Source organism: Balaenoptera musculus, chromosome 3 (assembly GCF_009873245.2).
Source record: "Balaenoptera musculus isolate JJ_BM4_2016_0621 chromosome 3, mBalMus1.pri.v3, whole genome shotgun sequence".
Taxonomy (NCBI): Eukaryota; Metazoa; Chordata; class Mammalia; order Artiodactyla; family Balaenopteridae; genus Balaenoptera; species Balaenoptera musculus.
The window spans coordinates 41,587,472-41,604,718 of record NC_045787.1 but is presented as its reverse complement, the minus strand read 5'-3'; the positions used below and the strand labels follow the sequence as shown (position 1 = coordinate 41,604,718).

General features: G+C 39.4%; 1 protein-coding gene across 2 annotated transcripts in view; it reads left to right on the top strand.

Annotated features, from left to right (window-relative positions):
* PLPP1 (phospholipid phosphatase 1) overlaps nucleotides 1-17,247 on the top strand; it is a 115,470-nt gene that overhangs the window by 60,996 nt on the left and 37,227 nt on the right. Inside the window, exons 2-3 of one of the 2 annotated variants that reach the window (XM_036849065.1) lie at nucleotides 9,200-9,351; nucleotides 14,358-14,638. In XM_036849065.1, the coding sequence (XP_036704960.1) occupies nucleotides 9,200-9,351; nucleotides 14,358-14,638 (433 nt within the window). The remainder of the gene's footprint in view (nucleotides 1-9,199; nucleotides 9,352-14,357; nucleotides 14,639-17,247) is intronic. The other variant, XM_036849064.1, reaches the window with a different exon arrangement.

The window sequence follows — 17,247 nt, the reverse complement described above, 5'->3', positions numbered from 1 at the left end:
TTTGTTTTTATTTCCATTTCTCTAGGAGGTGGGTCAAAAAGGATCTTGCTGTGATTTATGTCATAGAGTGTTCTGCCTATGTTTTCCTCTAAGAGTTTGATAGTGTCTGGCCTTACATTTAGGTCTTTAATCCATTTTGAGTTTATTTCTGTGTATGGTCTTAGGGAGTGTTCTAATTTCATTCTTTTACATGTAGCTGTCCAGTTTTCCCATCACCACTTATTGAAGAGACTGTCTTTTCTCCATTGTATATTCTTACCTCCTTGATCAAAGATAAGGTGGCCATATGTGCGTGGGTTTATCTCTGGGCTTTCTATCTTGTTCCATTGATCTGTATTTCTGTTTTGTGTCAGTACCGTACTGTCTTGATTACTGTAGCTTTGTGGTATAGTCTGAAGTCAGGGAGCCTGATTCCTCCAGCTCTGTTTTTCTTCCTCAAGACTGCTTTGGCTATTCAGGGTCTTTTGTGTTTCCATACAAATTGTGAAATTTTTTGTTCTAGTTCTGTGAAAAATGCCATTGGTAGTTGTTGTTGTTTTTTTTTTTAATTTATTTTTATTTATTTTTTTGGCTCTGTTGGGTCTTCGTTTCTGTGCGAGGGCTTTCTCTAGTTGTGGCAAGTGGGGGCCACTCTTCATTGTGGTGCACAGGCGTCTCACTATCGTGGCCTCTCTTGTTGTGGAGCACAGGCTCCAGACGCGCAGGCTCAGTAGTTGTGGCTCATGGGCCTAGTTGCTCCGCGGCATGTGGGATCTTCCCAGACCAGGGCTCGAACCCGCGTCCCCTGCATTAGCAGGCAGATTCTCAACCACTGCGCCACCAGGGAAGCCCCATTGGTAGTTTGATAGGGATTGCATTGAATCTGTAGATTGCTTTGGGTAGTATAGTCATTTTCACAATGTTGATTCTTCCAATCCAAGAACATAGTATATCTCTCCATCTGTTTGTATCATCTTTAATTTCTTTCATCAGTGTCTTACAGTTTTCTGCATATAGGTTTTTTGTCTCCTTAGGTAGGTTTATTCCTAGGTATTTTATTCTTTTTGTTGCTGTGGTAAATGGGAGTGTTTCCTTAATTTCTCTTTCAGATTTTTCATCTTTAGTGAATAGGAATGCAAGAGGTTTCTGTGCATTAATTTTGTATCCTGCTGCTGTACCAAATTCACTGATGAGCTCTAGTAGTTTTCTGGTAGCATCTTTTGGATTCTCTATGTATAATATCATGTCATCTGCAAACAGTGACAGTTTTACTTCTTCTTTTCCAATTTGGATTCCTTGTATTTCTTTCTCTTCTCTGATTGCTGTGGCTAAAACTTCCAAAACTATGTTGAATGATAGTGGTGAGAGTGGGCAACCTTGTCTTGTTCCTGATCTTAGTGGAAATGGTTTCAGTTTTTCACCACTGAGAACGATGTTGGCTGTGGGTTTGTCATACATGACCTTTATTATGTTGAGGTAAGTTCTCTCTATGCATACCTTCCAGAGAGTTTTTATCATAAATGGGTGTTGAATTTTGTCAAAAGCTTCTTCAGCATCTATTGAGATTATTGTATGGTTTTTATCCTTCAATTTGTTAATATGGTTTATCACATTGATTGATTTGCATATATTAAAGAATCCTTGCATTCCTGGGGTAAACCCCACTTGATCATGGTGTATGATCCTTTTAATGTGCTGTTGGATTCTGTTTGCTAGTATTTTGTTGATGATTTTTGCATCTATGTTCATCAGTGATATTGGCCTGTAGTTTTCTTTTTTTGTGACATCTTTGTCTGGTTTTGGTATCAGGGTGATGGTGGCCTTGTGGAATGAGTTTGGGAGTGTTCCGCTCTCTGCTATATTTTGGAAGAGTCTGGGAAGGATAGGTGTTAGCTCTTCTCTAAATGTTTGATAGAATTCTCCTGTGAATCCGTCTGGTCCTGGACTTTTGTTTGTTGGAAGATTTTTAATCACAGTTTCAATTTCAGTGCTTGTGATTGGTTTGTTTATATTTTCTATTTTTTCCTGGTTCAGTCTGGGAAGGTTGTGCTTTTCTAAGAATTTGTCCATTTCTTCCAGGTTGTCCATTTTATTGGCATAGAGTTGCTTGTAGTAATCTCTCATGATCCTTTGTATTTCTGCAGTGTCAGTTGTTACTTCTTTTTCATTTCTAATTCTGTTGATTTGAGTCTTCTCCCTCTTTTTCTTGATGAGTCTGGCTAAAGGTTTATCAATTTTGTTTATCTTCTCAAAGAACCAGCTTTTAGTTTTATTGATCTTTGCTATTGTTTTCTTTGTTTCTATTTCATTTCTTTCTGATCTGATTTTTATGATTTTTTTGCTTCTGCTAACTTTGGATTTCTTTTGTTCTTCTTTCTCTAATCACTTTGGGTGTAAGATTAGGTTGTTTATTTAAGATATTTCTTGTTTCTTGAGGTAGGAGTGTATTGCCATAAACTTCCCTCTTAGAACTGCTTTTGCTGCATCCCATAGGCTTTGGATTGTTGTGTTTTCATTGTCATTTGTTTCTAGGTATTTTTTGATTTCCTCTTTGATTTCTTCAGTGATCTTTTGGTTAATTAATAGTGTATTGTTTAACCTCCATGTGTTTGTATTTTTTACAGTTTTTGTTCCTGTAATTAATATCTAGGTCAATAGCATTGTGGTTGGAAAAGATACTTGATAACGATTTCAATTTTCTTAAATTTACCAAGGCTTGATTTGTGACCCAAGATATGATCTATCCTGGAGAATGTCCCATGAGCACTTGAGAAGAAAGTGTATTCTGTTGTTTTTGGATGGAATGTCTTATAAATATCAGTTAAGTCCATCTTGTTTAATGTATCATTTAAAGCTTGTATTTCCTTATTTATTTTCATTTTGGATGATCTGTTCATTGGTGAAAGTGGAGTGTTAAAAGTCCCCTACTATTATTGTGTTACTGTCGATTTCCTCTTTTATGACTGTTAGCATTTACCTTATGTATTGAGGTTCTCCTATGTTGGGTGCATAAGTATTTACAATTGTTATTTCTTCTTGGATTGATCCTTTGATCATTATATAGTGTCCTTCTTTGTCTCTTGTAATAGTCTTTATTTTAAAGTCTCTTTTGTCTGATATGAGAATTGCTACTCCAGCTTTCTTTTGATTTCCATTTGCATGGAATATCTTTTTCCATCCCCTCACTTTCAGTCTGTATGTGTCCCTAGGCCTGAAGTGGGTCTCTTGTAGACAGCATATATATGGGTCTTATATTTGTGTCCATTCAGCCAGTCTGTGTCTTTTGGTTGGAGCATTTAATCCATTTACATTCAAGGTAATTATCAATATGTATGTTCCTATTACCATTTTCTTAATTGTTTTGGGTTTGTTATTGTAGGTCTTTTCCTTCTCTTATGTTTCCTGCCTAGAGAAGTTCCTTTAGCATTTGTTGTAGAGCTGGTTTGGTGGTGCTGAGTTCTCTTAGCTTTTGCTTGTCTGTGAAGGTTTTATTTTCTCCATCAAATCTGAATGAGATCCTTGCTGGGTAGAGTAATCTTGATTGTAGGTTTTTCCCTTTCATCACTTTAGATATGTCCTGCCACTCCCTACTGGCTTGCAGAGTATCTACTGAAAGATCTGCTGTTAAACTTATGGGGAGTCCCTTGTATGTTATTTGTTGCCTTTCCCTTGCTGCTTTTAATACTATTTCTTTAATTTTTGATAGTTTGATTAATATGTGTCTTGGCGTGTTTTTCCTTGGATTTATTCTGTATGGTACTTTCTGCACTTCCTGGACCTGATTATTTCCTTTCCCATATTAGGGAAGTTTTCAACTATAATCTCTTCAAATATTTTCTCAGTCCCTTTGTTTTTCTCTTCTTCTGGGACCCCTATGTTTCGAGTGTTGGTGTGTTTAATGTTGTCCCAGAGGTGTCTCTGACTGTCCTCAATTCTTTTCATTCTTTTTTCTTTATTCTGCTCTGCGGTAGTTATTTCCGCTATTTTGTGTTCCAGGTTACTTATCCATTCTTCTGCCTCAGTTATTCTGCTATTGATTCCTTGTAGAGAATTTTTAATTTCATTTATTGTGTTGTTCATTATTGTTTGTTTGCTCTTTGGTTCTTCTAGGTCCTTGTTAAACGTTTCTTGTATTTTCTCCATTCTATTTCCAAGATTTTGGATCATCTTTACTATCATTATTCTGAATTCTTTTTCAGGTAGACTGCCTGTTTCCTCTTCATTTGTTTGTTTTGGTGAGTTTTTACTTTGCTCCTTCATCTGCTGCATATTTCTCTGTCTTCTTATTTTGCTTAACTTACTGTGTTTGGGGTCTCCTTTTTGTAGGCTGCAGGTTCGCAGTTCCCGTTGTTTTTGGTGTCTGCCCCCAGTGGGTAAGGCTGGTTCAGTGGGTTGTGTAGGCTTCCTGGTGGAGGGGACTGGTGCCTGTGTTCTGGTGGATGAGGCTCGATCTTGTCTTTCTGGTGGGCGGGACCGTGTCCGGTGGCGTGTTTTGGGGTGTCTGTGAACGTGGTATGATTTTAGGCAGCCTCTCTGCTAATGGGTGGGGTTGTGTTCCTGTCTTGGTAGTTGTTTGGCATGGGGTGTGCAGCACTGGACCTTGCTGGTCGTTGTGTGGAGCTTGTTCTTAGTGTTGATACGGAGATCTCTGGGAGAGCTCTTGCTGATTGATAGTACATGGGGCCGGGAGGTCTCTGGGTGGTCCAGTGTCCTGATCTCAGCTCTCCCACCTCAGAGGCTCAGGCCTCATACCCAGCCAGAGCACCAAGACACTGTCAGCCACACGGCCTGGTCCATAGTTGCACATAAAATGTGCTCCATTGTGAAGACTTTCAAAGCCAGAAACCGGAGGACAAAACTGTACTGCACAGCCAACTTTGTAACTATCTGCCCAAACAACCCTACTGCGTGGAGCCTTTCAGCTGCTCCCAAACGTTGATACCTTTTTCCAACTGCCAAGCACTGGGGCAGCCAGTGCTGCTTTGGGGAATTTTTTTTTTTTTAATATCTTTATTGGAGTATAATTGCTTTTCAATGTTGTGTTAGTTTCTGGCTTTGGGCCATTTTGAAGGGAAGGTCATCAGGACAGGTGATCCTGGCAACTTCTAGGGGTTTACCCGAAAATTCCCCGATCATGCTGGCTAGCCATGAGTAGCAAGGATCCTGGCTGGCTGTGCCAAAATTTGTTATGTAGTCCAAGCTTGTACTGGTGTTGAACTCTTAGCTTTTGCTTGTGTTTAAAACTTTGATCTCTCTTTCACATCTGAGTGAAAGCCTTGCCAGATAGAGTATTCTTGGTTGTAGGTTTTTACTTTTCATCTCTTTAAATACATTGTGTCACTCCCTTCTGGCCTGCAGAGTTTCTGCTGAGAAGTTTAGCTGATAGCTTTATGGGGGTTCCCTTGTAGGTAACTTGTTGCTTTTACCGTGCTGCTTTCAATGTTGTTTCTTTATTTTTAATTTTTGCCGTTTTAATTATAATGTTCTTGGTGGGCTGCTTTTTAGGTTGATCCTGTTTGAGACTCTCTGTGCTTCCTGGACCTGGATGTTTTCCCAGAAGTCTCTTAAACTCTCCTCATTTGTTTTTATTCTTTTCTTTTTCTTTCTTCTGTTCAGTTTCAGTGATTTACACAATTCTGCCTTCCAGTTCCTTTGTATCATGTAATGTTCTGTTGATTCCTTCTAGAGTATTTTTTATTTCAGTTATTGCATTCTTCAGTGCTGTTTGGTTCTTCTTTATATTTTCTAACTGTTCATCCATTCTTCTCATAAGTTCTTTGAGCATCTTTATGATCATTATCTTAAACTTTTTCAGGTAGGTTGCTTATCTCCACTTAGTTCTTCTTCTGGGGTTTTATTTTGTTTCTTTACTTGGAATGTTTTTCTCTGTTTCCTCAATTTGCGTAATTCACTGTTTTTATTTCTGTGTATTTGGTAGGTTGGTTACATTTCCTGATCTTGGAGGAGTGGCTTTATGTAGGAGATGTCCTATGTGGCCCAGCAGTGTACTCCTCTCTGGTCACCAGAGCTTTGTGTTCTATGGGTGCCCTCTATAGGGGCTGCATGGGTCCTTCTTCTTTTGTGGCTGGCTGACAATTGTGGGTGTACTGGTTTGCGTCGGTGGCCCTCGGTCCCGTTGGCTGCCAGGCCCTGCCTTGTGTGGAGGCTGCCAACTGCTGGTGGATGGGGTTGGGTGGTGGGTGGGGCTGGGTCATGGCTTGGCTGGCTGCATGGCCACCCACCACCCAACCTGGTAATGGCCTGCAGGTGGTTGGCTGGATTCTGACATGGCTGGCCGAGGGGCCCAAGGTGTCCTGCAGCTGGTGTTGGCCTGCTGTTGGGCGAGGCCAGGGCCCTGGGTGTCCGGGGTGGTGCCAGACTACTAGTGGGTGGGCCGGGTCTTTACGCAACTTGCTGTGGGGGGGCTGTGGTGGTCCTGGGGCTTGGGTTGGCTTGCTGGTGGGCAGTGTCGGGGCCCAGGAGGACCTGGGGCTAGTGCCGACCCACTGATGGGCAGAACCAGGATCCTGGGGTCTTTGGCTGTGGGGCCTGAAAGTTCTGGAGCTGGTGTTGGCCCCCTGTGGGCAGTGCCTGGGCCCAGAGTTTGTGGCTGCAGGGCCTTGGGGGTTCTGGGGGTGGTGTCTGCCACAGGTGGGTGGGGCTGGGGCCCCTCGGATCCTCGGGGCTGGTGCCAGACCCCTAGTGTGTGAGGCCAGGACTGGGGCTAGTGCTGGCCCACTGGTGGGTGGGGCTGGGTCAGATGACTAGCTGTGTGTGTGTGTATGTGAGTGGTTCCTGGGGGTCCCAGTGCTGGTGGTGGCCCACTTGTAGGTGGGGCTGGGTCCTGGGTCCTATGGTGGGTGATGTCATGTGCTGGGATGGCTGGGGGCTCAGGGGGTTCTACGGCAGTCAACCTGTTGGTGGGTAGGTCTGTGTTCCTGCGCACCTAGCTGCCTGGCTTGGGGCATCCCAGGGCTGGTGCTGTCTGGTGGGCAGGCCTGGTCTGCCACTGACTGGCTAGAGGGAAGATTCTAAAGTGGCACTTAGCAGCACCAGTGTCCTGGTGGTGGGATGAGCTTTCCAAAATGGCTGCTGCCAGCGTCGTTGTTCCCAGAGTGAGTTTCAGTTGTCTTCTGCCTCCTGGGAGTCTCTCCAAGATCAGCAAGTGGGTCCTACCCAAGCTCCATTCAAATAACTGCTGCTGCCCTGGGTCTTGAAACATAGGAGATTTTGTGTGTGCTCTCTTAAGAGTGGAGTCTTTATTTTCCACAGCCCTCTGGCTCTCCCAGAAGTAAGCCCTACTGGCTTTCAGAGCCAAACAGTCTGGAGGTTCATCTTACTTGTGTACACCCCCGGGTTGAGGAGCCTGATGTGGAGCTAGGACCTTTTGCTCCTTGGGGAGAACCTCTGCAGTTGTAATATTCTCCCATTTGTGGGTTGCCTACGCTGGGAATATGGATGATGACGATACTGCATCTTCACCTTTTCTACTTGTCTTGTTGTGGTTTCTTCTTTATAGCTTTAGCTGTAGAAGATCTTTTCTGCTAATATTCAGGTCACTCTTATGGATAGTTGCTCTGTAAATAATCATGATTTTGCTGTGCCTGTTGAAGGAGGTGAGCTCAGGGTCTTCCTTCTCTGCCATCTTGGCCACTGCTTGCATCATAAAGACTTCTAATGGTTTAACAGCTTGGCAAATTGGTTAACACAAAAAAATAAACTTTGGTTCATGTATTCAGAGTCTAAATGAAAAACAGGAAGATAAATAAAAAGAACCAGTAATGGGCTTCTCCTTTTCATTTGGCCCTTGTGGATTGAACACATTTGATACTTGTAGTCTATGCATCAGGCAGAGTGGCAGAAGCTTGGTTGTCATTGAGCCTTTAGGGCTTAGCAGAGTTGATGAGAAACTGTAGATGGTCATCAAGACTTGGAGCTTCATGGAAAGAACACCTGAATATACAGTGAGTATGTTAGCTTAGTGGTTATGGTATTACTGCTGGGAGAATGGGTCACTTAGGGAGAGAGAGAATCATCCATACCTGGAAAAGTCTTGAAGCAGAACTCATGTTGAGGGTTTCTGCTAAACTCTATCTCTTAGAAAGCAGTCCTGGTCAGTATTAATCAGGACGCCGGGTGCAGTGATGAAGTAAAGGAGGACTGAATTCTTTTTTTTATTTTTTTATTTTTTTATTTTATTTTTTTTTAAACTTTATTTATTTATTTATTTTTGGCTGTGTTGGGTCTTCGTTTCTGTGCGAGGGCTTTCTCCAGTTGCGGAGAGTGGGGGCCACTCTTCATCGCAGTGCGCGGGCCTCTCACTGTCGCGGCCTCTCCCGTTGCGGAGCACAGGCTCCAGACGCGCAGGCTCAGTGGTTGTGGCTCACGGGCTTAGTTGCTCCGCGGCATGTGGGATCTTCCCACACCAGGGCTCGAACCCGGTTCCCCTGCATTGGCAGGCAGATTCTTAACCACTGCGCCACCAGGGAAGCCCTAGGACTGAATTCTTAAAGTTCTGATTTAGACAAAAGTTTAGACATTTTGAGATGAGGAGATGAGTGTGAGACATGATCTTTAGGGAAAACGTTGATGATGAAAAAAAGAGAGCTCTTTTAGGTGCTTTTGTGCTTGACTCCGTTGTCCATCTTTTCTTAAGAAGCTTGGTTTAAGTTTAGACTCCTTTCCATAGCAGCTCTAAACTTGCTGTAGACAGTACAGAAATGAGTGGATAAACTTTATTTAGATACTCTGATAGCTTAGCCAGTGACCGTGACCTGTCCAAATATGGTAGTAATATCAAGATAAAATGGGGAATGTCAAAATGCTGTTTTTAACCTTTTGGAAGTAAAGCTCCTGACAAAATAGTTTGAAAATAGTGTTGAAAACCCTATGATTAAATGACAACAAGAGCATGAGAAGAGATTTTTTCCCCCTAAAATCAGTTTAGTGTATTTGGGCAGAAACAAAGGGAAGAAGTTGCTCTTGGTTAAATTGGTTGATAGAGGATTTGGAGGCATTGTTTCCTGTAGAAAAAAGATCTGTACCCTGAACTATAATTTTTCTAACTTCTGTTGCATGTGTTGCTGCATTTCCTTTTTCCATGTGCTCTTATTATTTTCGTGGCAAATGTGTTTTTAAACATGGACTCTGGGATAATTATTGCCATTAATTAGTTTTGATATTCCTTTTTAATGATATTTTCATTTATTCCTTTTGCTAGCTGGATTGCCTTTTGCAATTCTTACTTCAAGGCATACCCCTTTCCAACGAGGATTATTCTGTAATGATGAGTCCATCAAGTACCCTTACAAAGAAGACACCATACCTTATCCGTTATTAGGTGGAATAATCATTCCATTCAGTATTATCGTTGTAAGTTAAATCCACTTTTCCAAGTTTATCACTTTTGGGCAATTGACTTAGTTTTGTGTTAACCTGTTAATGATTGAATGTATAACCCTCTAAAACAATGTGTTTTTTTAACCTTTAATGTTATTTGATCAAAATAATCTCAGCTATTTTAAGTGGGGCCAAAAGAGCAACAATGTATAATCAGAAGAACCTTACTGAACATGTGTAGGTTTTATGCTAACCTTTCTAAGTCACTGTGATTTTTTTTTAGAGCTCCAATTTGCTGTTGTTTCAGTAATGCAATAGATGACTATTATATCAATGTATTTCTAGCATACTTTTTACCTAGGATATTATTTTATAATTTATTGAGACTGTGCATATGAACTGACTTTCTAGTTACTGAGTTCTAGAAAAGTCTTAACAGGTGTTAAGACTTCATTTAACCCATGTTTAGTTTAGTTTAAAGAATTTTTAGGTAACGGCAGAAATAGGAGAGAGGAGCCCGAATTCTATATATAATTAGAAGTGAACATGACAAAGAATTTTTACTGGTACTAAAACACTGTAGTAATTATTGTTTTCTAGGATTTCAGGTGGGAATGCTTAGAGAATGTGCTCTGGGGAGAAGATATCAAGTGATTAGACTACATGATTTTTATAATCGCTTGACTTGGATTCTATGACTTTAATTAGTTTTATGCTCCATAACTTGTAACTTTAGAAATAAGATTTATGTTACAAGCAGGAAATATGGTCTCATCCAGGAGACAGGCCAAAAAGATAATAGCATAGGCTTGTCTGTTCTGGAGTTTATTAAAAAAACAAAACAAATCTTCTTGATTTAGAAATTTAATGTCTTATTGCAGAATGATCACAGCTCCTTGTTAGCACTAAAAGTTAATCAACTCATAATTTGTGGTGTATAATTAATAAAAGAAAACCTCTGCTATACAAATGTTTGTTTCGCAAGACTCTGAGCTCCTTGAAGGTAGAGGTGGTGCCTTGTTCATCTTGGTATCCTCACTGTTGCCATGGACCCTGGCATGTCCTACGTGCTGGAATGAAACTTGAGAGATTTTGCCGTAATGTTGGTGACTCTCCTACAGTATAGTGAAGTTTTAAGAAATCAGTAGTTTGTTTAATCTAGACAGATCTTTACACTGAGTTTTTACTATTAAAAGAAAGAAAGCCAAGCCTATGATCCTTCCATTAAAGAGGGAGTATGAGCATCAGGGTCTTTTTTTAAAGTATATGTTTCTGGGACTTCCCTAGTGACGCAGTGGTTAAGAATCCACCTGCCAGTGCAGGCGACACGGGTTCGAGCCCTGGTCCAGGAAGATCCCACATGCCGCGGAGCAGCTAAGCCCGTGCGCCACAACTACTGAGCCTGCGCTCTAGAGCCCGCGAGCCACAGCTACTGAGCCCGAGTGCCATAACTACTGAAGCCCGCATGCCTAGAGCCCATGCTCTGCAACAAGAGAAGCCACTGCAGTGAGAAGCCCACGCACCACAATGAAGAGTGGCCCCCGCTCGCCACAACTAGAGAAAGCTGGCGCACGGCAACAAAGACCCGATGCAGCCTAAGTAAATAAATAAATAAATAAATAAATAAATAAAATTAAAAAAAAATAAAGTATGTGTTTCTGAGAGAATAGCTCTTTAAATATAAAAATTTTAGTAGGACTCTTCTGCAATTAGTAGCTGATTTCAGACAGGATTCAAGTACTCAAACACTGCTACAAATGTACTTGTCTTTCAATTCTACTTTTCTTTGTGTCTCAGTAAGAAGGATGCTGCATAAGCAAAACTACAGAAATCTGCTACAGACCAGAGGCCTGCAACAGGACAGGGTGCTGTGTAGCCTGCACAGCTGGTGCAGAACCTGACAGGCACTCAGTTAGCAAAAGCTTGTTATTTGTATTTTATTAACTTGGAAGTTTTGATTATTTCACCATCACCTGTGAGAAAGTTATCTTTATAAAACAGCAAGTAAGTTGAGTGTAGTTTTCTTAAAAAAGAGCAGACTGTTTAAAGGTGCTGTAAAAGTACTTTTTTCATATCAACTGTATCAACAAAGACAAACACTGCTTAGGGCAGTGGTTTTATGTACTAATTTAAAATAATTTCAGTTTATTCATTAACTCAGCTTCTTTCAGGCAGCACTTGGTTAGACTTGTATATGTTTAATTTAATTTCTAGAAAGTAAATTATTTCTTTAAAAAAAAAATCAGGACTATGATTGGGACTTCATACCAGACCTTTGATTTGACTTGCAAATGATCCACACATATATGAGTGAGTGAGGGAGCCAGGTAGAGAATCAGAATTAATATAGTTTCTCAGAAGCCAAGGGAGAATTTCAATAAGGACAAAATAGTCAGTGATGTCTTACACTACTGAGAAGTTAAGATTTGGTTTGATAAAAATCTGTTTGATCTGATGAGACCATTTTGACTTTTTTGGAGAGATATTCAGTAGAATAAAGGGAATGGAGGTATTTAGAGATATTTAGGAAGGAGTGGAAGTACGCCATTGATTTTAGACTGTTCTTTGGGAAGGTGGGTCCTGAGTGGAAGACACATAACTGTAGTGACAGTGTAGAGATGTATAAAATTATCTTGGTTGGTGGAGATATAAAGCAGATGGTGAGAAAATACTCTGGGACATAGGTTTTAAATGGTTGAATCACGCTGATTTAGATAATTATTAGCTTTGATCTTCAAAGTATTCTGTCTTACTCCCCAAACATCATCTTTAGTTCTTTAATAATTTATCCTGTCTTTATTTGGAGTAGTAAATAATGCGTGACCAGTAATCTCAGCTCTAAGATTAGGGCACAGTTAATTTAAGCGTGGACTTCACCAGAGGCTGAGTTGGTATAAATGGCTCAAAGGGCAAGATAAGGTATTAAAATGAAACGAAAATATGTCTTGCATGTGTAGTGCAGTGCACAGACACATCCCTGCATTTAATTTAGAAGAATTAATTTAGAACATCTCTATTGTCTATTTTTTATATAATAAAAAAATGATGTAAGTCGACCTAGCATTTGTTGGCTTTAGAGCCCCCCACACCCTTTTCCCAGAATTAAGGGTTAAGTTTCAGCATATACCACTTCTGTAGATCAACTTTTAATCTGTGCGCAGTGCTCTGAATGTTCCTAGTGAACTGATTTTCGGTCATCAGTGGCAGGAACCAGGGTTTAGGTGGCCCTAAACAATGATCATTAGGACTAGGAAGACTCACAGAGACCAATACTTGTTTTTGGAAAGTAGTTGAGTGCTTACGCAAGAAGAGCTGACAACTGAGAAGTGGAAGTTTTGACTGCTCAAATTGTGGTTGACTAATATATTTGGTATATATTTCAAATTATCAAAGGTCAACTCCATAACAAAACATTAGAGATATCCTTTCTTGCTGCTAATCTATCAAGGCAGTTGCTGGAACACCTTAACAGCCTGAGGAGACTGTAATATACTTTAATTCAAGGCCTCTAAGGCAATCGCCGGGGAGAACCCTAAGCACAGTTGGGGAGGTATGGTATCCCCAGAAGTGCGTGTGGTTTTCCTCTCCTGTGAGGCCTGTTCTCAGCAAAGGTTTGATTAAGTCATTCACATTAAGGATTATAATGAGGAATATATTTCTATGGGGTTTAACGTGTTTAAACTAAGGGTGTTTACTTTTTACCGAAGAGGCAGCACCTTGAATTGAAATTTACTGACCACCAGCTCTGTTTTAGGTCACTATGGTGGTACTAACTTTCTATTCAACTAAAAATTCATTCTTGCTTTTGTAGAGTTCATAGTCTAGTTGTCAAAGGTATAACATTCTAATTATGGAATTCTAGGAGCCTTTGAGCCAGATGAGGAAAAAATTTTTGATATCAGGTGCTTGAAATCCTTTTCAGGAGGCAACCATTTATTTCATCTGTGGTAAGGCTCACCCTGAAGACAATTAGTCGTCACTAATGGAAATGTTTGAATGCTTTGTAAAATTGTTTATGTAAGTTTAAGAGGAAGCAGTGAAACTCTTAAGTGAAACTTTGTGATTTATATCCACCCCCAACATAAATTAGCAAGCAGAATTTTTTTTGTTTAAGTGTTTATTTTGGTCTCAGGTAGCTAGAGCGTGGCTTATTTTATCAGCAATTGTAATTTTTTGTAATGTTGCCATTCAGTATTTTTTCAAATTTCTCAGAATATTGGCCTGTGAACTTGGGAAGTATTTGAAAACCTTTTTATGCCTTTAAAATAATTACACTGGTGCATGCTCACACACACACTCTAATAGAATCTAGGAAGCATCTGACTCCCATTTTACAAAAGTCAGTGAAAATTAAAGAGGAAGGAATCACTTGAAATGTTGTCTTGGAGAAGGAGAGCATCAAGTGTGTGTTTGGTCTTTTAATGAGACTTGTTAAGGAAGCCAGCCAGCCCTAAATGTCTCCGGAGAGGCAGGACTGGGAGGCCTTGACAGCTGATCTCTGCCCTCTGTACCCTTTGGCCTCTGTGTTTGATCCCTGCTTTTATTATATTGGCTTTTTCCTCTCTGTGGGACTGTTTTACCCTTTTTAACATGATGAATATTTTTGATTCAAAGGAATGTTTGATGCAAATGCAGACTCTGTCAGATAAAAGTACTTATTGTAAGGGATATTCTAATTGGGAAGTTTGTATTCTTTGAAAAACCATGGTTTTTATCCTCCATGATACATCACTGTCTACTTATTAAGGCTCAGTTTAATTGAATATAAGAAAAGAAATAAGGTTTTATTGTTTCAAGGTAGACTTTGAAATTATTTTGGCTTTGCCATTGCTCTGTAAGCAAAGTATCAGTTGATCTGATACCTTTTTTTGTGGTCTAGAATTAGATATCCTGTTCTCCATTTGAAAAGGAAAAAAGGGGGGAGGTATTTTTAAAACAAATATTTTATTGTGATTTACCATTTTCTTTTCTATTTTTTACTTTGTTTAAAGTGCCTGGTTGCTGCTTTAACATATTATTTTTGTTTTTTTTTTTTTCAGATGATTGTTGGAGAAACCCTATCTGTTTACTTTAACCTCTTGCACTCGAATTCCTTTATCAGGAATAACTACATAGCCACTATTTACAAAGCCATTGGAACATTTTTATTTGGTGCAGCTGCTAGTCAGTCCCTGACTGATATTGCCAAGTATTCGATAGGCAGACTGCGGCCTCACTTCTTGGATGTTTGTGACCCAGACTGGTCAAAAATCAACTGCAGTGATGGCTACATTGAAAACTTCATATGTCAAGGGAATCCACAAAAAGTGAAGGAGGGCAGGTGCGTGTTAAATTTTTAATGCTTGTTTTTTCTTGTGTATTCTTGGAATAGAAGGTTTCAGTGATTGGAAGATGAGCCATCCACTAACTCAGAGAGAGAGAAGATAGTGTAATCACCAGGAGATGAACTGAGATCATGTTTGATCTATTTTCTCTACTTACTCTTTTTTCCTGTTTTATCCCTATACTCTATTTAAGAGCATTTTAATGCAACTCTTTTCATCTTCAGTGTGTAATAATATAAAATGAACCTTTTAGATCATACAGACCAGGGTCAGCAAACTTTTTCTTAAGGTGCCAGATAATAAATATTTTAGGCTTTGTGGGCCGTATGTTGACTGGTATCCAACTCTGCCTTTGTAGCAGGAAAAAGCAGTCACAGACAGTCCTTGAACGAATGGGTGTAGCTGTGTCCCAGTGAAACTTTATTTATTACATAAACAGTGGCTGCCCTGTGAGTTATAGTTTGCTTACTTCTGATCTAGTCCAACCAGGTATGAAGCTCTGCTAGATCTCTTAGTATTCTTAGAGTATATTTTTTGTAAGGTAACTTCATTCATATTTTGATAGCTCTAGGTCCTCAGGTTGCTTTCTTATAACACACTTGCAGGGCTACTTTCTACATCAGGAGCACTGTTTAGACATGAATGAAAGAGAATGTTTGGAATCCAGAAGGTCTAATGCCTTTAATTTATAGATGAGCAGACAGAGGGCCAGTAACATTGAATAAAGCCACTAATTAGTAGCAGAGCCAATTCCTCATCCCAAGTCTCAGAATTATCAATCTTTCCTTTTCTATATGTTTGACCTTCTTGTATTTTAAGATAGCTGTTACCATTTTCCTTTATTTATTCATCCAACAAATACTTTCTCTCAGAAAAACATCCTCTGATTTTTTTTTTTAGTGTATGATTCCCAGACACTTTATTGTCCTTGTTAGTTCTTTTGTAAGTCACAGAGGCCTGCTAGTACCCCTCGGTATTTGCATTTAGTGGGGATGAAAAAACACCTTATTTAAGGGTATGCATTATGCTATGTGCTTGGCATTCAGCAGTGAACAAGACAGCTCTGGTGTCTATCTTCATGGAGCTTAGTCTAGCAGGGAAGACTTACATTAAACAAATGTTGACAATGGAATAGAACCTCCCTGTTGATAACAAGGCCAAAGAATAGACAGGCTGTTGAATGGCAAGCTCTGAGGTGATGATATGAGGCCTGATATGGGTGTAAAGTCTTAATGAAGGGGGGAAAGTGACTTAAGTGCTAATTGGTTGAGAAGTAGATAGTGGAAGGTGGTATTGTTGATTTGAGCTTAGGTAAGCAAACATTTTTTATAAGAGGGAAAGAATGGTCCAGAAATGGCTTTGAGGAATGATGAAGATAATCAAGACCAACACTGGACTCTTAAGGTGTGGGATGTAGATATCTCATTCTCTGCTTTGATAGTAATACAGGGCCAAGCAGTGTCCTAGGGAAAGGCTCTTTAATTTAATGACTAGGAGATGTGAAGCTTCAATGAAGAGTTTGAAGACACAGGGAAATACAGAGGATTTTAACCATAGAATTGGAATTCCAGAATGTACAGTGGAGGAGTTGGGTTGGAAGGGATAATTAGTGGCTTGGCTGAAGAAGAGAAAGCTTATTTTGATAGAGATTGCTTCTAATTTGTTGATCAGTTTGTGAAGAACTGCCATTTTGATATTAAGTCCTTAATCCATGAGTATGGTATATCTTTCCATTTATTTGATGTTCTTTAGTTTCTCTTAGCAATAGTTTTTAGATTTTGGTGTCCATGTCGTGCACACATTTTGTTAAATATATCACTGAGTTTTTAATATTTCTTGATGCTATTATGAAAGGGTTTTAAAATAATTTTTAAATTGATTTCTAGTTGTTATGTTTAGAAATAAAACAAACAAACAAAAAGTTGGTTTTTTTATATGGTTTTATTTGGCCTTTTATCCTATAACCTTGTTAATGTAACTTATTAGTTGGAGTAACTTCTTTTATAGGTTCTTCAAGATTTTCTCTGTTCCTCTTCATACTGTCTGTGAATAAAGAGAGTTATACTTCTTTTTTTCCCTTCTATATTGCCTTTTATTTCTTTTCCTTGCTATATTATACTGGCTAAGACTGCTAATACAATGTTGAAAGAAGTGGTGAGAGCAGATATGCTTGTCTTATTCCTGACCTTAGGTAGAAAGCACTCAGTGTTTCACCATTAAATATATTACCTATGTGTTTTCTGTAGATGTCCTTTATTAGATTTTTGTCATAAGTGTGTGGTTTGTCAGATGCTTTTTCTATGGCTGTTGAGAAGGTCATATTGTTTTTCTTCTTTATTCTCTCAATACAATGTATCCCTTTAATTTTGGAATATTAAAGCAACTTTTCATTCCTGGGAATAAACTCCACTTGGTCATGGTATATAAAATCTTTTTATATTAAGTGGATTCAATTTGCTAATGTTTTGTTAATGATTTTTACTTCTGTGTTCATGAGTTTTATTTGTCTATAGTTTTCTTGTAAAGTTGTTGCCTAGATTTGGTATCAATGTTTGGTATTAAGGTTTGGTAGAATTTGCCAGTAAATACATTTAGACTTGGAGTT